Consider the following 20,694-nt stretch of genomic DNA (forward strand, 5'->3'; position numbering starts at 1 on the left):
ATCTCAGGTAGGCTAAGAGAGGTGGGAAGTCGGCACTTGGTATGGAAATCCCCAGCTTTGTAGCTTTGCATGACAACCAGCTGTGCTGTGCTCCCTTCCAGGGTTACCCTACAAAACAACCAGCTCCTCTTGAGATCTGCGTCCAATAAAAGCTCCCTTCACGGGCAGGAAGATCTGTGCTCTTCCAACATCTTACTTTCACCCGCCTGATGTTTCAGATTGTGCCACGTACAAAGGATTCGACACAGAAGAAGCACTGAGGGGCTTTCAGTGGCTGCCAGCCTTAGGGTGGTGGATGAAATCCTTCTGCATCCTTGCTCTGCTCTGCCAGCAGGGTCAGGAACCAGTCCCCGACCTACAAGGCACCATAGCCTCGAGTTAACCTTGATGCCCAACCTTTATTTTTCCCCGGGTTTGCCCCCAATTCCTTGGCAGGAGAGGTCTGGGAGTTGTCACAGATCAGGACCCTGCCTGGTCACCAGGACCTGGAGCTGAGCGTTTTCTGTGCTGAAACATTGGGGCTGCCTTGGGGTGCGAGCGTGGCCACGTTCCTGCCCGTCCTAAGCACAAAGACCCGACTGTGAGCTCTGCAGGGCTGGCGCTCAGCCAGCTGCCCATTTCTTTTCTCCGTTCCCCCCCCCCGTCTTTAAAAGCTGCGGCTTGCTCCAGGGTGCAGTGTTTTGCTCTTCTTAAGTGGAACTGTTAACGACCCAATCTAGGCGATGTAAAGTGCACCCAGATTCCACGGTGACTTCTAAATCTATCCAACGTTAATGATAATCTGTAATTAATAGCCGCAGTGAAAAGGAGTTGTAGTTCGGTAATTAGAAATTTAGGATTAAAGTATTAGCATATAAAAAGGGCTTCTTAAAAACCTCTTCTTCCAAGAGACAGCTCTCATCCCGGGGAAGAAAACAGTTTAAAACTGAGACGACCTCAGCCAAAGAGCAGCTTACTAAAAATACGGCAGTCGGCCCGGACTTGTGTAGGTCATTAGGAAGCTGCCAGCATGTTTCAAGGTGCTTTAGGAGTTTTCAGGTATTGCCTATGTAGCAACTGTATAATTTTTTGATGGTATTGCCTATTGCTGTCCTTCCCAGTAGACCTCTTGGGTTGGGTGTTACTGGCATCCTCTTAGATATGGGAAACCCCCACGGCTGTCCACTGTGATATCTCCTGGGGTATCAAGAGAGCAGCTCTGCAGGAGGACGTAGGGCAGAGGTGCATGCAGGGCTCTTGGCTTCCCACCTCTGATCCCAAACGGGTCACTCCTTCCACTTATCACGACCCTTCAGGAGCACAGAGCATTCAGGGAGACTCCCAGATTGTTTCCTATGTGCTAATGGAAGCACCGGTAGCAGGGACGGGGTGGCAGGGGCTGTGGTATAAATGAGGTCCCTAACAGTTTCCAGTCCTGCACTAAATTAAACCATCCTGTTGCACTTCTCGCTCTGGAAGCTGAAAATTAATGCATTGTATGTGTGAGATCCACAAAGCTCGAGTTGCTCATCGGTGTTGAAGATTTCCCTATCTGATGCCAATCATTAATCTGCCCCGGGCTATCAATAATGATATACTGCAGATAAAGAACAGACAGCTCTGCTTGGAAGTTTTACCCTGTCAGAGTGAGAACACAATTAACATTTGAAAGCTGTTAGCATCCTGCAGTATCATCTCGGCCCCTATCTGCGTGGAGCAGCCTGCAGAGCGAGAGCAAGCCTTTGCCAGTGGGAAATGTGGTTTCTAGCAGAGCGCTGACTGCTGTGAGCATCTGCCTGTGCAAGGTGCTGGCACAACGAGCCCTGCATTTGCTTTTTCAGCCACGGGGTAACCAGGCAGAGGAAAGCTGATGACTTAAAGGTAAGCATTGGAAGGAGAAATGCTGTTGTGCAACATTTCATCTCAGTGCATAGAGCTTGAGTTAAGGTCTGTTCTCCAGCAGCTTGTATTGCATCTAACGTACCTGCTGCTCTCCTTCAGAACATTTTGAGAGACAGTACAAAGGCTGACAGCTTCACCTGAACCTGCAGGGCTGAGGCTTTCAGCAGGAATGTGTTTTTACTGGGAAGTGTTTGCTGTATCCTATTTTTACACATCATCATGCGCAGAAATCGCTGTATCCATAACTGATCAATGGAAGGTTTGCCACCAACTTATATCACTGCATGCCAATAAAGGCAGTATATTCTCCTTGAGACACCTGCCTTACCTGAGGAGCAGAAATGCTCTCAATAATGTCCCATCTTCGCCCAGTTTGGCCTCATTCAGCTGAGTGCTGCCTTTGTGTGATTCCTGCCCCCTTTTGAAACACGAGGACTGTGTAACACGGACACGTCTCCTGACACGCAGAGGTACTGATGTCATGGAAATAAAATCCTTTCATGCATTAGAGATGTAAGCGACATTTGAGGGATGTATTATGGAAATTCAGGATGGTGCCAATTAAACAGACAAGAAAATTAGTGAATAATAGGCCGTATCCATTACAGTCTGCAGAAGGTATGTCTAGATTTCCTTCAGCACCTCCAGGGTGGGCTGTGGATGGGATGGTAACTGGCTGATTGCAAAACCTCCTATCTTGGGAGATCAGATGAGAACGTGTGGGGAGCTCACAAAGGATCAGTGAAACAGCGAACGCTGAAGGAAAAAGATGATGGAGATACGGCTAAGGAAAACAGCCACGGGGCGTATTTGTGGGAAGATCTTGGAAGAGATCAGTCAGGTAGGAACCAGACAAAGAGAAAGATGAAGTGTAGATGTGGAATGTGCAGAAAAGCAAAAATTCTGAACACTTAGAGTAATTAGGGCTTACTCTAATTCTGTATAATTTTATCTATGATTTCTGTTTTTCCAATATTATATCCAAACAATACAGCTAAAGACGACTACATTCAGAAGATTTTCATTTAGTTTTTAAAGGGATTCCTTCTAGAACAGCTGCTATAAATGGTGATTTTACCAGTGATTTGGCCAAAACAGTGGTGCCCAAACCTGCTGTTAGGTTGTCCTGTCCTGACCCTCCTGACGGCGTGGGACGGCTCCCCATCCGTACGTGGAGGAATGTCTTGCCCAATCTTGTTTTTAGTGTCTCGTGTAATTTGGGTTTTATCACTTCCTTAGGCAAATTCCTGCATGGGATAACAAATCTCCCTCAGCGCAGGCTTTCCATGCAGCTTCAGAAAGAGACTTGTAAATGGAAAACTTTGGTTTTTATTCAGTTTAAACATTAATTTTGCACGGTTTATTTCATTACTCAGACTTCGAACTGCTCGGTTACTTTAAAACCCTCCTTGCTCTTTTTGCTATTCTGGGTGTCCTGCGTTGAGGTCAGAATTGCAGATACCACAGTCGCATTCCTGCTTGTGTCAGACAAAATTGTAAACTCCATAATTTTGTAGGGCATGTAATGAGGGCATAGAAGGACCCACGGGTACAATACAAAGTGTGACAAAGGATGCCCATTTAGAAGATGCTTTGAATTATTTGTGTGTATTCCAACTAGACTTATCTTCCCCCTGGAAAATTTGAGTTCCTGCAAGACCTGGGGTTTTCCTCTGTGCCACCAAGAAGAAATCCTGTCCCAGGCAACACTGCTGGACGTGCAAAGTCATACGTTCAGCAGCCATCCAGCCTCGTACAGCCCTCTGGCAAGCAGAATATCCACGTTCATAGACTTATTTTGCTCTCTGCTTTGTTTCTGTCCAGTGGATTTATTTCCCATTAAAATCTTCAATCATCTCGGGGCTCGGTGTCGTCCTAGCGATCTGCCTTCTTCCTGGCTTGACTTATATTCTCTTTACTTTGTGCAGCAGACGCAGAGCTCGGAGATATTAATTAGCCTGGGCACGGGGCCTGGATCTTCTCCTTCGTGGTTCTGTGGGCAGCGGACGAGGCTGCCCCATCCTTTGATGGGTCTGTAGTCGTGACAGTACAAACACGAGGCCCTGAGTGATGGCTGCTGCTGGTGAGAAAATGAGGCAGTGGTGTGCGCCTGTGATAAGAACTGGCTCTGTAGTTTTTCTTCACGGGCAGCTTTCTGTAAACCTTATTGAAGTTTATTTAATCACAAAGGCTTTAAAAGGACTGACTTGTGTGAAATTCGCTCCACGCTTATGCAATATGGTAATAAAGTCAGATGTTAGCCAACTTCTCGGTGGGGAGGGTATTTGAATACACTCGGCTTGGCTTTTCACAGAGGTTTTAATTGACTGTTGTGATTTCTCATTAACTTGAGACCAGCATTTCTTAATCGTGATAGGGGTTTGAACAGATACTTATCTTTTGTGCGTTAAGGATAAGATTCTTCATTCATCTGGGATGATTTCATCTATAAATAAAATCTTACCGGGGTAATGGGCCTCTGCGGATCACATTTCTCAGATTGCCTTTTTTTCAAACCAAATCTGGCTGTTCAAATAGTTAAAGCAGTGTGCAAGGGGGCATTTTTAACAAATAAGGATTAATTTGATTAATTCTTAAACTCCTCATTTGATATCCAATTGCAGTACTAAGCACATGGGGTTTTCTTTTTTGGTGTTTTTTTTTTTGGATGGTGACACCAAATGGGCAAGGCTGTCAGTACATCCCCTACGTGGGGTTCACAGGATGAGGGGAGCTGTTGCCTGCGGGATGTTTTCAAGGTTGGGGGCATGATGAGAAGGCTGGATGTGTGCTGGAGAGCTCGGTGCTGGGTGCTGGGTGCGCTCTGTGCTTCCCATGCAGCCGCTGGTGGCTCACAGGCTGAGCAGACCTGCTTTGAGGGTCGTTTGTATAAACCAGCATGATCATTGCAATGCATGTGAGGGGAAGCCAACTTCTGCTGGCCCTGAGGATGCAGTTTGGACTGAATTTGGCCCCAGTCACAGCCCATAGATCACTGCTCATCTGCTGTGCCAAGTGATGCACCCGGAGACTCAGATCTTCTCGGCGCTGCTTTCCATCCAGGGCTTGGTAATCAGGGTGTGTGAGTGTCAATGAAAATGTTTCAGGCTCAACAGTGATTTGGTGGGCCATTAAGGGTTGTAAAGTCTGAAAAAAATAAGGGGGTGTGCTCATGCCTGTCTTCTTTGCACTGCCTCCTGCTCCTTAGCTCACAGCGGCTCACGGAGGCCACACAGGTGCCTCAGCGTTTCCTCCTCTGCAATACCCCCGTTTCATGTACAACAGAGCTGGAATCAAAGGATCAAAGTTGGTGACTCTGCAGGTTAACCTAAACTATGGTTCAGGTTAGGAGACACAACGTTATGAGATGCAATCCAGACCCTTTTTGAGTATTTAAGAGCTTTCCAAGCACAAGAGGCACTTTTGGAGTTGGTTGGCTGTTTTTCCGTACATTTGAGGGCGCAGAAACCTGGATTTCACAAACCCAAAGGAAAAAAAAAAACCTCTTACTCATTCCCAGTCTGTACTTTTTAAATGCATTTTGCTCCCGGAGGCAGAGCGAGGTGGCTTTGGTCCCAGGGGAGGAACCAGCCCGGGTCTTTGATCCTCCTCCCGGCCGTGACTCACCTCCCCTGGGCGCGCTTCTCACCTGGCTGGGGGCTGGGACTGGGTTTCTCCAAGGAGAGGTTTCGCTGCCCTCACTTGCACACACAGCAGTCCTAAGTCATCGCAGGCCATTGTTAAATTAATGCTGGACTTGATTGCTCGGTTACTTTTGCTTTCTGCATTCACTGGGAATGAACGGGACGTCCCCTCGCTGTGTGGCTGCTCAGCGTGCTCCTTTCAATCAAGTAATGGTTTGAAATCAGAGCGTTAATTGTAGAAAAAAATAATGTGAACACTCCAAAGTTGTAAACAGTAAAATACTGTGTTTCGTCATGGTATTGTTAGGACTTATTCCTTCATTTTGGTTAATGTGTGTTAGCTGTCTGCAACATAAAGGGAGCTCTTAACACTGGGGTGTTTCCAGGTGAACAAAAGTAACGTTACCCACAGAAAATGCATTGTCAGGTGCAAAACTTGAATGCATGAGAAGCGTGAGGGGCTTCATCTACTGATTGTGGGTTGGAGCTGTGCACTATGGACGTTTGAGATGGAGCTGGTCTCAACAAGAGGTGTATGGAAGGTGGTGGCACCTCTCTCGGAGGGGGTTGGTCCTAAGCCTGCAGGAGCTGCCCCATTTCTCAGGTAGGAGGCACGGAAGGGTGAGGCAGAGGAGACAAAGCATCCCAGCCTCTGGCACCGACCACGTCCTGCTCAGCATTTGGCCCTCAGGGCTGGCCCACTGCTTATTTTTCACCTCCCCGACATCTCAGCTCTAGTCTCCAGCAAATCCTGGCAGTGTCGGCCACTGCGTCATCCTGTGCGGGTCACCATGAAGCTCTGGAGCCACGCTGCTTGCCTCAAGCCTTGCAGGTTGCTCAGCCAGGCAGTCCCCAGCGTTTGGGTTAGTTAAGAAGCTGAACTTGCATCTGGGGATAACTGTCCTAAAAGCAGGAAAGGTTGGGGGTGAATTTGTGATGGAGGTGTTGGGAAAAGCCCCACGGGGCGTGCACAGGTTCGTGGTGACATCTGAAGCCAGAGCAAGAAAGCAGGAGCCTCGCTCCTCGCACTGAAAAAGATGGCAAATGCTTGGAAAAAACTTCATTTCACAAAAGCTTAAGTATGTTAAAGAGTAAACAGTTCAGGGGGATGGACACGGTGAGACAAAGCCTCACCTTGTATAAACGGGTGTCGCTGCTGACTTCAGAGCAGTGCCTTCACACGGGGCTGAGGATCTGTCCCCATCAGTGGGTTTGGGCCCTGCGTATCTGCACAGGCCAGGGGCTGTGTTCGGAGGTGAGTTATAATGCCTGCACATTCTGTGTTTACATTGGAAATACTTGACAGAGTCTTAAATAAGCAGTGCTACCAGGTGGGCTTTTAAGAAAGATGATATTTATAAAAAGTGCAGTGGCTAAATCTGAACTTAACTGCTTCGTGCGTTTGTGTGACATCGTGTTTACAATTTGCTCGTGATTTCTTAATGAAATAGAGAAGTTGCTCACCGATCACATGAAAGCAGAAGATCCTCGGGTATCCTTGTGCTGAGATTGCTTTGGAGTTAAAGGAACAAGCTGAAGGGACAGTGTCAAAAGAAGAACACTGCACTTTGTGGTGCTCACTAGTTCTTGTCTGGGTTCGTGGTGACGCTCAGCATCTCAGCTCTGTATTTGTGGGCATTGGAGGTCCAGCCAGGGTACAGGATCAGGCCACGAGGTGTTCCTTTGTTGCAAGTCTTCTCTGTGTCTGACTCAGATCAGACACTGGCCCATGGGGCACATTCTGATTTTCATTTCAGATGTGCTGTCCTCTCCCGTGCTTGTTGCCGCAGCACCACTCTCCTCCTCTTCTAGTCCAAGCCCTGTTCCCAGGACTGGGGCACGCAGGAAATTTGGAAGCGCACGGTGTTCCCATGGCACAGAATCACAGCATTGTCTAGGTTGGAAAGGACCAAGACCATCAATTCAAACCATCAACCTCACTTACCGAGTCCCAAAACTAACCCCGTCCCGTGGTGCCACATCCACACATCTCTAACGTACCTCCAGGGCTGGGGACCCCACCACTGCCCTGCTCAGCCCCTTCCAGTGCTTGGCTTCCCTCTCCATAAGGAAATTCTTCCTTGTGTCGAGCCTAAACCCCTACTGGTGCTACTGGAGATTTGTGTAATGCGTGTGCTCCTCTCCTCTTCCCACCCTTCCCGTCCCTCACTCAATCTCCTATATACGCGTAGTAATTCCCAGGGAAAACAGTGCCATAGCCATGAGGAAATGCTCCCCGTGTTCAGATCAGTCTCTCGAGCCTGTGTTTATGTGAGCCATGCGAGGGGTTTTCGTACAAGTAGCCCCATTAACTGCAGTGCGTAAATGGTGGCTCTTCTCGTGCACATGGCTTGGCAGGATTAAAATCTCTCATAAATGTTAATAGATAACATGTTCAGCAGCGTCGGCGCATTGGTGTTTTTCTTTGCTGCAGCACTGCAGAGTCATTCTACCTCTATAAAACCCGTGGAGAGATTTTAAGGTGGGCCAAACACATCTCGGAGATTGGTTGCTTGATTAACACAAGGCCTCCCAGTGACAGCCCTGCAAAACAAGCTCCAGCTTGGCCCTGTGCCTTTTTCCACTTTGCTGGTTCTGCTACCCATATGTGTCAGCCTGCCAACGCACAGCATCGAGCGTGTTTTAATAACTGCTGTTCCTCAAATAATTTTACTACTGCGACAGCAATTTTGTAAATGCCTCTTACACTCCTCACGGTACAAGATCAATATACCAACAGCATTTTTCTTCTCTTTTTCTCTTCCAGGAGCAAATTCATCGGTGGTTGCTGATTTCATGCCTACGTCGTCATGGAACATCTCAAGTGAATTAGATAAAGGTAAGTGGACAGAAAAATACAGAAAGATGGGAAACCAGGTTTTAAAATCTCAATTATTCTTCTTGACTCGACTGCATCAGCAAGCAAAAGGATGAGGGGGCATTTAAGATCAATCTTGTTTGCCCTGTGATCATTTGACATTTAATTACGTGTGGTACTGTGATTTCTGGAGAATGCTGTGTTCGTTTCTTGTTCCATAAAATGTTCCACATGGTAAAAATATTTCAAGATGTGAGTTCTGTTAGTTTATGAACTGCTTGACATTTTGGCTGGTGGATCTTAGGATCTGATCTCAAAATTAACAAGCATCAGGCAGAGTCAGTTTGCCTCATTGTGTTTTATTGTGAAATTTAGAGGCTTTGAATTAATAGAAAGGAAAATGCATTTGCAAGTGGTAATTATGTGTGATTTTGAGCTTTCTGAAGGGTATATATTGTGAAAAAAGGGCTATATTTCTCATTCCCCTTCATTTTGTAAATTATGCACCACCAACTATTTAAACCAAATTGCTTAGCTTCCTGTAGCCCTTATTCCAAGGCAGTGGCCTGCAGCTTCTGAGTCAGTCTGGTCTTTGAAATGCTTCTGAGGTGTCCTTTACAGTGGAGGATGCTGTTAGCCACACTAACTGTTCAATTTGTCAAACAACCTCTTTTCACTTGTGTATAATTTTGCCAATCATTAACTATTTAGACTGAAATTTCCCATAGTGGAGTTCTGCCACAGATGGTTTTTCCGAACGTTTTTGTCTGTGTTTTGTTAATATTTTGTACGAGCATGTGTGCGTAAAGTTTAATGTTTAAGCTTAAATATGTTTTCTGTGCCTAAGTATGAAAAGAATCTGTAGCTCTGAGTTCTTTACGGAAGGGTTAACTCTTTCCCTGAGAGCCGTGGTGCATCAGTTCTCCGGGCAGCATTTATTGCTGGGAGTGGGTTTGCTGGCGGTTTTATTCCTGCTAAAATGTGGCTGTATTGTAACTCCTTGCAAAACTGCAGCTGATGCACACTCAGGTGGAGACCTTTGTGAATTTGCCTGCAGACTCCTGCAGCTCTGCTGCTTGCTCCAACTGCGTACCAGACAGGAGAGGAAGAAAGCCAAAGGACTTGTGCTTTCCAGTGGGAAAGGCAGAAAAATATGTAGGCCCCCAATGTTATCCTTAGCAGGACCTTTATTAAGCTACAGGGGAGGTTTTCCTCTAGGAACCCAGCCCATCAGCACAGAAGTCAGTCACACTTTGTTGAGGTGATTGCAGTATTTTTTTTTGCAGACCATCATCAGTGAGATAATCTTCATTCTCCCCTGTGAGCCCCAAGGGTTTGACAGGCAATGTGCCCGTGGTCAGGCTGCTGTCTGGCACAGGGAAAGTTGTGTGCTCCCAACCAAAACCCAGGCAGAGGGGAAGGTACAGAAGTGATATTGAAAACAATGTAATTTTACAGCAAATTAAGTCTGAGCTGAGCTGAAAAATAGCCCTCAGTAGCCTCTTTGTTATTATTCCTTATGAGAGATTTTGTGTAGGCTGGTTTCTTCTGACCAAGGTGACTTTTTGCCCATATATTTGGCTATGCTTGCCCTCAGCTGGCTTTTCAAATGCTGCTTTTTCAGTAGGACATGCCCCACATGGGCACTCTCCAAACCCTTGCTTTGACTGACCAAGCCTGGAAGCAGCACTGCCTGCTGGCAGCAGGGACGGCGTGGATTACCAGCTTCCTTCCGAGTCTGCTGCCTTCAAAGTACGCTCAACACCAAATCCTCAGATCATCAAAATGCAAAGTGCCTGCTTGTATCAGCCAGGGTTCGGGTGTCCCTGCTGTGTCGGAAAGCAGCGACTCGGGCACTAGCAGAGGTGAGGCTTTGGGTGGCTGCCACCAGCTTGGGCACAGAAATCATCCCACTGGCCTCAACGTTAGCAATTAAACCCTTTTCCCTGTTACCTCCATAGCACCTGTTCCTGAGCTCTGTTGTCAGGAACAGGTAAAATGAAGTTTCACACTTCTAATCCACCTGGAATGTGGCAATTATCACTGGCTGGGCTGAATCCTGCATTCCTGGGGGATTACCGGCCCCCTTCGCCCGCCCGTGATTAGCATTTAGACTGCTGTAAGCTTGCACACCTAAACGCGGATTTACATACGTGATTAAAATGCATTTGGTGCCCAAAAAGCTTAGTCAGAGGGGAGGGTTCTTCCAGCGTGCCCACAAGTGAAGCGAGGCACCCACACGTCTCGTCTTGCCCAGGAAAGCAGCGGGGGCTTTCATGTGGGCGCTGCCAGCTCTCGCTGAAGGTCTTTGAAACCCTCCCTTAGGTGCAGCCCGACGTGCCGAAACCTCGGGGGAGAACACGAGGCATGCGCTTAGTTTCCATTTCTTTTTGCAAGCAAGCAGCTGAAGGGACCGACATCCACTTGTCTTTGCTGCAGTCAGCCGTGAGGTCACGCAGGCGTCCCAGTAAAACTTATTTTAAAGCCTATTAAGTTCACCACATGAAAGCGGTTTCCAGCCAAATTTCCCAATTAAATGGCTGTCCGCATTAAGTGGCTCTAACTCCGTGTGCTGCCTTTTGGAAATGAACGTCTCTTCCTCAAACACGTCTCCTGGGTTTGCAGGAGAAGGAGCAGCCCATCGTCTCCTCGAACAACATTCTGCATTTTAAAATAATTACTTCATGTGGTGCCTTCCCTACCTCGGAGAGTTCTGCAGTGACTATCTTACAACTGAGCCCTATTCAGGTTTCAATTTCTATTAAATAAGCTAAATCGACAGCATTAAACAGTTGCCTGTTTATTCTTTTTAACAGGAAATGAATTTAAAAGAGACGCAGCCACCCGTGAAGAGCTGTTGAAAGCAACGATTGATGGGAGGGAGGAGGTGGTTTCTCACCAAAACCTTAAAAAAACAAACAAACTATGCATAAAAATAAAAAAAATAATCACTTTTAAAATAGGAGAAATTTAGCTATGAATATATTCCTCTTTTCCAACTGGTAAATCACAGTGTGCAGAAGGGCTGCCGCGAGGGAAAAAGAGAAATGAAAATGCCATCAAATAGGTATTTAATTATATAAGGAAAAATAAGGGGAAATATATATAAGGGGAAAAAAGGGGGTCTGAAGGAAGGAAGAAGCCTGATTGGGGGCCCAATCCCTAGGGCTTGTCAAGACTGGGAAATGTCCCATGGGGCACATCTTCACCGTGCCTGATTTCGTTGTCCGCCCCTCTTTCTTCTTCCCTAGGTGTTTGAGTGGTATTTCTCCCCTTTGTTGCTTTGTCCTTCACCACGTTCATTCGTTTCTTTCTCATCTTTCTTCAACTGCCTTGTTGTCCCCTACTTCTTGCTCTTTTTTCCTTCCTGTTGTTGAAGGCACTTTGGTTTCCCATTTCTCCGTGCCCGTGCATTGCCACCCCTCTCTCCCCTTCTGCTGCGGGACAGGCCCCTGCCCCAGCTCTTTGTCTGAGGAAGCTTCACATTTACCACGAGCTCTTCTTTTCCCTGATCCTTATTTAAAATGGCAAAGAGCCCTTCATTCAGCTGCTTTTCTTTCACAAAAATGGTCGTGGAAGGGTAGGCTTTTCCTCACATCAGTCGTGTGTTTATTTACAAGGAAATAGATAGGCCTGAGTTTGAACGAGAGCCTACTTCCATCTGGTGCTGCAGAGGAATTGTTTGGGAACTCTTCATCCTTAGGCAATGATACTGTTGGAGTCTCTGCCAAGAAAGAGTCAGCACTGAAGTATTATTTTCTTTTAATTGCGAGTGGGGTTAAACTTCTGCCGACATTCACTGGAACGGGACTCTCCGTGGGACTGGTAAGACAACGGTGCCTCTGCTGAGACTTCCCCTGGTCAGGTCCACCCCGTGCCCACCTGCAGCCTCGTCAGGAGCTCTTTTAATCATGCAGGTCCCAGGACGGGCACTAGGATGGGTCCCAGCCACCGCTGAGCAGAGCTAAGGACACAGGTGCTGGGATGCAGCAGTGCTGTCCCAGTTCCAGTGCCTCCTCCCCCCACGAGCTTCTCACTTCCTTCATTTTCCAAAGAAAACCTCTTATTGTGAGTTTTTGCAGGTCCTGCCTGTTTTCCTTTCCCTTTTCATGGCCTATCTTCTTTGGCAAACAAGTATAAAATGTTGGGATGATTCGGTTTCCATTTACAGACATCCGCAATCCCCAGCCTGGACTCGGAGCTCCCCGCTGCTCGCAGCTCCTCTGCCTGGCACAGACCTCAGCAGTACATTGCAGTCCTGCAGTGCTCCAGGTGTTGTGCAGAGGGCCAACATCCCCCAAGGAGAGGGCAGTGAGTGTCAGCGCTCTGAAAAATGCTCCCCAAATCCCTCAATACCCTGTGCACGGCACTTCACGTCATTAACTTCTTGGAGAAGCCAGCCTTGCCATCCGTGCTGACAAATCCAGGCGAGAACTGTCACTTCAGCACATCTTTCCAGGCAGGGATCTGACCTGGCCATGAGTCTCTGTAGAGAAAAATCTTTCTGATGGCCCAGGGAGAATTTGACTGTTAGGCAAACTACATCTTAAGAAACATCAACAAAAGCAACCATGGACAAAGCCGGGTGGATCGAGGCCTCCTGACTTCGGCCCAGGTTCTTTAGAGATTTCCAGATTTTCTTTTGAAATCACTGGATGTGAATTTGATACGCGTGGTGAAAGGGGAAGAATTACAGCCTTCACATTCATGCACAATTTACCTTTTTATTTTCCTTTATTATCTGGGGGATATTCGGTAAATCAAGCTCCCCTGATGGGGCACAGGGTTCGGATTCTATTTGTGGGGTCCCGTTAGTAGCGCGGCAGTAAATTACTGCTACTTTGTTTGAAAATTTTTTTAGCCACAGTACATTAGCTCCTTTTGTTTGCTTTTCCACTGACGGAGTGCACGTTTTTATTTGAGAATTTGTGTTTCTTGAATGTCTCATTTATAAATAATACAGGGTGTGAAATTTGGAGGTCACAGAACAAAACATGAAAAAGAAACCACCCCGAGTAACATGCGGCATTCATGGTAAAAATCTTGCACGAAATGCTTCGCTTACGTCGGATTTTTTTATAACCTCCGAGCGTGCAGTGAATATCTGACCATTATACATAAGGTACCTATATATAATAACCCTTTCCTGGCTCATCCAGCTATCTTTGTTTATTTGAAAGATTGATAGATCAGAGGGTCAAGGGACGTGTTTTATTGTAAGTTTCTGTTCCAAATTTCCTGACATTTTTGGTGTTTTTTTTGTTTTTTTTTTTATTAAAAAAATAGACCTTTAAAAGGCACAGAAAAGGCTAATAAGAACCAGATTCTAAAGTGATGCTATGTCAAAATGTCAAAAATAACAGCTTTTCTTTGACTCCACAGCATTAATCTTAGGGCACATACCTTTCTATACACCCTTTCTTTAATAGCTTGATTTTTTGTATGTGGCTCTTTACTGCTGAGCAGCTTCTAAAGTGACAACAAAATCCCTTGATGGTTTTCAGTAGTTTGGTTTATAGCTAGATGTGGACGTTTGTTTACCTATCCCAAATCACTTTTTTTGTGATAAAGTTTAGGGGCTTCCTACTTGTGCTATAAAACTGGTTCCTGAGTAAAGAAAAGCTTCATTTCCCCTTGCCAGATTACAGCGTCAAAGCTATCACCAAGGCAGCTGTCCTTAAACCTGGGAGTTAACTCAGAAAAGGAGAGACAGATGTGAGCTGTCAGATTCATATTAAGAATTCACAAAGGCATGAAGGGCAGTGAGTTGTCCAATTCCCATCCCAGAGCAATGGGATTCAGGTGCTCGGCTCCCAATAATTTTTTGGAAGTGCTCTGGTTTCCCTCCAGAAGCCCACCCTCCCCTGTGACCCAAGGCAGTCCCACAGCTGCTAATTGGAAAGCGGCAATTGATTGTGAAAATCCCAAATTCGGTGAATCTTGCGTGTCGACATCTGAAATGTTGTAAGGCCTTGGGCATCAGTTGGCGTGTTTCAGTTCAGGATGTTATCCTCCGATGGCATTCGTGCCTCTAGATAACATCTGGGAAGAGGAAGCCCAAGACACAGCTGCAGTATGTATCCTGAATCGAGCCTTACACATACACACCGCTGAGGAAACTCGTTTGAAAATGAGCTGGGCAAGCAAATGCAGTTGTGTATTTCTTTTTGTCCCAAGACAGTTGACATTGAATATTTCCGCTTCTTTGTCTGGACTTCTTTAACTCTGATATTCTTCATATGGGTTGCCAAATCGTGGGTCGAGTGCTGTATCGCTTTCCTCCCACTGTCATTCCTTTACTTTTATTCATTTAAAATAAGTGAAATTCCAGCCGGGAGTCTTCCTTTTGCCCCTTTTAATAACAAGGGTCTGTTGATCGGGCCCACAGATCGGACCTGCCGGGAGTTGTCTCCCTTTGTGAGTTATGGGCAGATGAAGCAATCAATGGTTAATCCTTTTTCCAACTGAGAAATATGTGCTCTGTCTATGGCTACACTTCAGTAAGAAATCCTGCTGGTTCCTTCTTCAGCGTAACTGGAATAGCTTAAAACCCGACTCGATTGAACATATGGAACAAACAACAAACCCATCCAGCGCATTCAGGCTGGGTGGGCTCCGGGTTGTTGACTTTCCCCAAAGAGAACAATTCCACACGGAAAATTTCCAACTGTCTGAGCTCAGTGGTGGCACTGATAAATGTGAGGACGGGATGCTTCCAAGTGTAGCATCAGGCTGGACTAACGTGGCTCATTCAAGGCTCAGAGTGAATGAAAATGCATCTTTCCACCTGGTAAAGTACATCGGAAAGGCTCTGTCAGACCCACTGATGAGCTTGAGTCTTTTTAGGTAAACATTATCTGCTCTTTAAGTTACCAATCAGTGAATGTATTGGTATGACTGAGACTCATTTTACATTTCTTTATTGTCACTGTATGTTATGGCAAAGAGCTGAGCCACTAGGCCTAGGTGCAAAAGCAGAAGGCCGGCCAGCACCCTGCAAGGCTGGTGTCCAAACAGCCCAGCTCCAGCCCGCTCAGACAGCAAGGGAGATTTGAACTTTCAGATCCAGAATTAAACTTTTTCTCTAATTCAGCAGCTGGAATGGTGTTCCTGCATCTGTAGGTTTGCTTCAGAGAAGGTTCGGAGCTGTTCCTTTGCTGAGAAGTGCGCTGTGAGCGCGGTGGGAAGGCGCTGGGTGCACAGGCCCCTGCTGCACCTGGATGAAAGCTGTTCCACAACTGCCGTGGCTTGAATGAAGACTTTGATTTTAGCTCTGCTCTGAATATTCTGAAAGATCAGAAGGGCACAAAGAAGAGGATAAATGAAACAACGATTCTTCTCATAAAATGATCATTTCAAGGTCTAATCCTGCATCCCTGTTGTGCTTGAAACACCTAGTGAATCCAGAAACACCTAGCGTGCACGGTGCTTGTGAAAAGACCCTCGCGCTGTGGCCAGCAAAGTCCCCCTCTGAGCAAAGAGGGTGTTACTGCTCTAAGAAGTGTCTTTGGTAATTTAAGATAGAGTAACCATGTGGTCACAGAGGAGATTAACATTCCTTGGCTGGGGAGGACGAGCTTTTATTCTGAAAGCCACCTGGGTTCCACTTAAAAGTAGTAGAATACTTAAGAATTTATTACGACTGGGCAGGCTCCTATTTAACAATGTCAAGACGTAGCTGTGGAAATACACATACTTTTCTTCTTTCAAGACACGCAACACAGTACATTTCGTCCTCGCACAGCTGTTGCTATTCTGTAACATCAAACCAGCAAAGAGTTTGGCCATGAAGGATACCTAATATTTGGATTTTATATGCAGTGTCTCCAATTTATGCGCTTAGAATCATGAAGATGACTTATGATGTGTTGTGTTTGCATTGGCAACGGCTCAAAACCAGAAATATATTTCAGGCTTGGCTTTCCAGATATTATCTCAAGTCATTTAAAAGTTCATTATAGGGCACCCGCTAGTGCTGCTATAGTAAAGGGGCTGTCAGCATTTTTCAAGGGTTTATAACTCAGCCATTAAAAAAAAAAATCTCTGTGGGCTGAAACTTGGCATTCAGGGTCTAGGCCCAGCAGTAAATTGTTTTTACAAATTAAAAAAAAATCGGTTTGACTATTATTAAATTATAGGTGGGCTAAATTTTATTTAGAACTTTTTCCGGCTATTCTCCTGTATTTCTGTAAATTAAAATGTGTCTGAAATGTTTTTATAGAGTGCGACTCTAAAATACGGACTGGCTTTTGTTATGTTCTTGAAATCCTGAGATTTAACTCAAAATATAATAACAGTGCTTATCCCAGCGTAGCACTTTTCACCTTCAAAGTGCTTTACGAGCATTATCTCATTAATGTACATAACAGCCTCCCCATGATGTAAGAGGGATTATTATCCTCACTTTATAGCTGGAGAAATTGAGCCAAAAGGTTTAAGGCTGTTTTTAAAAGGACTTAGTTGCACAAATCCCAAGTGAGCTTTGATTGGCTTTGGGTGTCTACTTCCCTTCGGCTCTTCTAAAAATCACAGCTGAAGTGATTCACCCAAGACTGCTCAGAGCCAGCATTAAAACTCAGACTTTCCAACAGCCCTTGCCACTAGACTATTTAGTTCGCAGAAGCACAGTCATTATTTTCTAGGTAAGAACCATCCTGTTTCTAAGAAATTATTCTTTTGGGCAGAGAGAGTCAACTGGGGAGCTCCTCGATGACAGGGAGGCTGTCGAGTGAAGCACGGTAAAAAACGTGCCGCGAGGTAAGGCCACGGCCATGCGACACGGTGTCGTCATCACGTGTGCAAGCAGCAACTTCTTCCCATTTCATCAGTGCTCACCTCCTGCTGAGAGCACAAAAGGTGGATTTAGCCCTGTTTTTCTTGGCCTCTTCTGTCCCAGAAGGAGGTGTTGTTAATGCTGACGGCACCAGCGAGTGGCTGGTGGGGAGCGGCCTGGACAGAAACCTGGACGCAGGCAGGAATTATTTCCGATGTTCTTTGCATGGGTGTTACTAAAAGGAGAGGATGGTAGCAGTAGCTTTGGAGATTTGATGGGCTTTGGTAGGTGAGAGTTAGACAAAAGTGTTAAAAATAAAATTGGGCTTCTCTTTGACTCCTCCGTGCAAGGTAAGGGCAGCCATGGATGGCTTTCCTGCGTGCCAGGGGAGGAATGCTCCTAATTTGGTACGCCTCAGTAACACTCCAGGATTTTTTGGAAGCACCGTTAGACCTTCAGCTTATTTTCAATTACAGAAATGTTTTATCCGTGAGAATCTTCTCATGATGATTCCAGCCGCTTGGGACTTGCCCTGTTTAAATCTCATCTCAGGTGCCTTACAGTCTGCTGCTTGATCAGATTTAAGATTTGGATGCAAAGTGTAGGTATTTAAGAACCAAGCTAAGCTGAATTTAGCAGATGCCTTTCATTTTAATGTTTCTGTGGTAGTTTGTAGAGGAAAGTGGAGAGCGCTTGAAGAAGAGTCAGAAGCTCCAGACACTGAGAACTTGTTTCTGTTTGTACCTACAGAGAAGTTTCACCATGACTCGGGCTGTAATAGCCATTTTTCGCAGTCTCACTGTCAGTACTGGTACTTTAGATTCCTTCTCCTGCATTTGGTAACCTACATTACATCTCTACTCCTTTATTTGCCTCCTCTGCATACCACAGGACCTTTAAAATACTATATTTACCGTGTGGGTTGTCAGCAAGACCATCACAGGACTGAGGCCATTCTGTTTTCTGTCTGTATTAGATTGTAGATGTCTGAGCCACTCTCTTTGAAATGTTATCAGGAATTATATAAATGACTGTGGTATAGAAATGTTACATTGGATAATTAAGTGTGGTTCTCCAGCTCCGTGCTATTAGTGTGATTTTATTAAACACAGATTGTGGAGGGAACCCAAAAATACGTGTGCTGATTTAGATTATGCTTCACAGTGAGGTTGTTAAGATGCAAGTCTGTAGCGTTTCTAATCCTGCGGTGAGGCATGCAGAAATGATCGTGGGGAAATAAAAAGCCAACCTGACGCCCAGGTGAAAGACGTGGAACCCAGTTGTCTTCACCAGACTGGGTGAAGCTGGATCTTGGCTCTTTTTACGCCATGCACAGTTTGAACTAACTAGAGCCACGGGAGCAGAGGTAACAGTAGTACTTTGCACAGTTTCATACCTGCACATGAAAAGACTACTTGATCAGTGAAAGAAAAATGTGTGGGCAGTTTCTTTGTGCTTAATGTTTATCCTAATAGCTCCTCGGGACCAAATGAGATCAGGGACGCGTTGTATAAAGTGCTATGTAAATACAGGGTAGGAACTTACATGCTGAGTAGATTAAACACAAAGGGAAGAGATACTGATACTCACAAAGCATAATGAAGGGAGTAGCCGGCGAAGACATGATTAAAATAACTAATTAGGGAAGTGGATTAGTTAGGCAAGTTAGTTAGCTGAGCTGTTTTTATTACATGCTGGAGGTCTTTTTCATAATTTCAGGCAGGCTTATTGCTGGAGCTTGCAGTAGATGTACCTTAACATGGCGCAGCGTAAGCGGCGCAGCACAGATTTCCTTACTGATGGGCTTTTCTTGACCTCCCAGGCTCGCTCAGAGAGCATGGGAGCAGAGTACAGTCTCTGGGTTTCTCATTGCTCGGCTGCCCTGCTGAGACAGCCAGCAGATGATAATGGTTTTTGGCCACTAATGACCACCGTTAGATTTGAACCTGTGACACTGAGATGAAAGCCCGCGTATTCCATTCCTCGTACCCAATCCATCTTGCTCTCTGCCTTTAAAGGATTTAATTAAATGCTGAATACAGTTAACTAGAAATAGCCTTCTTCCTGACCGGTGCAGAATGAAATAGCACTTGACAGGAGAAGGCAATGTTCACGAATGGATTAGAAGAGATTAATTTTGTGAAAGTTTCATTTAACATTCCCCATCGTAACAAAATGAAAGAATTCTTGATCTTCTGCTTGCACCTATCATGAGACCTATTTCAGATTAAAGATAAACTTTAGTTCTCTTAGCAGGGAAAAGACTGAGTAAGAAAGAAAGTCTTCATCTCCTAGATATGATCCTGATTCCTTCATCTGTGCAGTTGGTGCTTACAAAATCATTCACAACATACTGCCTACACTGCTCTGCAAGTCAATTAAAAATGGCTCCGAGACCTTTGTTTTGGAGAGATTCATTCCATATATCGGTACGTTCTGTGGATCCTAACACAAGTGGGACAGATCTCCAAGGCAGAGACAATAAAAATGAGCAGCTGAATTTACAAAGGATGTTTTTCACATTTACTGGTTAGCAAAAAGCAAAAACGTGATAGAGAAGCAGCATTATCTCCTTTTTCTGCGCTGAATGAAGTGAAATAGGATCATGTTGAGAAAGTAGAGAAAATCCGTGGGCATAAGAAGGAAAAGAAACTTTGAAGAGAAACAGTATTACTATAGTGCAATGGAAATTACAAAATTTGTTCCTTTTATTAGCATGCAGAACTATGTTGAACCTATCACTGGCCCTGAGACATCAATTAATAAGTATTTGAGCTTTTTACTAAACATGATAGCCACTTCTTTTGTTTCCTTTTCAAAGACAGGAATGAAATGACTTGACATGACATTTTCTGAGCAGGAATTCCTTATTCACCCTTTTTTCTTTTCCCAAAACAGATTACTTCTTGACGCTGGATGAGCCTATGAACAACATAACTACCACCCTTGGCCAGACGGCAGAGCTGCACTGTAAAGTCTCCGGCAATCCTCCTCCCACGGTTCGCTGGCTGAAGAACGACGCGCCGGTTGTCCAGGAGCCCCGCAGGATCTCCTTCCGTGCCACAAGCTATGGGTCTCGCCTGCGAATAAGGAACCTTGACACTACAGACACCGGCTACTTCCAGTGTGTTGCAACTAATGGCAGAAAGACTGTTTCTACCACCGGCGTGCTCTTTGTCAAATTTGGTAGGTTTTCTCCTATTAAGCTGTTCAAACTGTTGTTTAGAAAAACAGTGCAGGAAACTCCTAAGAAAAGTGTGTTTACCCACTGAAAATGAGTGCGCTGATGTAGTGGTATCAGCCTGTTTCAGCCTATTTCTGGCAGTTTATCCCTTCTGCCTGTTTGCTCTGTGCTCAGCTGAGATGCCCGTGTTGCCAGCTGAAATGGTGGCTTTTAATACATAAAAGCCTGATGGAAGCAGGACTGAAACACAGGGAACACTAAAGAGCGCTGTTCATTAATATGCTACCTGGGTGGATTCAGAACAGACAAGAAAAACTTCTATTCTCAAGTGCCTGAGTGACCTCCTTTTTCTCTAGCAAGTGAGAAATTTCAGCTTGCAAAAGATGGAGTTGAA

The 20,694-nt window shown here is 45.4% G+C and overlaps 1 protein-coding gene across 8 annotated transcripts in view; it reads left to right on the forward strand.

Annotated features, from left to right (window-relative positions):
• The window catches only part of ROR1 (receptor tyrosine kinase like orphan receptor 1), a 152,667-nt gene that overhangs the window by 93,016 nt on the left and 38,957 nt on the right, over positions 1–20,694 (forward strand). For all 8 annotated transcript variants that reach the window (XM_084527071.1, XM_084527068.1, XM_084527070.1 and 5 more), the window contains 2 exons: positions 8,293–8,364; positions 20,015–20,302. In XM_084527071.1, coding sequence (XP_084383197.1) covers positions 8,322–8,364; positions 20,015–20,302 — 331 coding nt within the window. In that variant the 5' untranslated portion in view covers positions 8,293–8,321. The remainder of the gene's footprint in view (positions 1–8,292; positions 8,365–20,014; positions 20,303–20,694) is intronic.

This window comes from Aythya ferina, assembly GCF_964211825.1.
Source record: "Aythya ferina genome assembly, chromosome: 8".
Classification (NCBI taxonomy): Eukaryota; Metazoa; Chordata; class Aves; order Anseriformes; family Anatidae; genus Aythya; species Aythya ferina.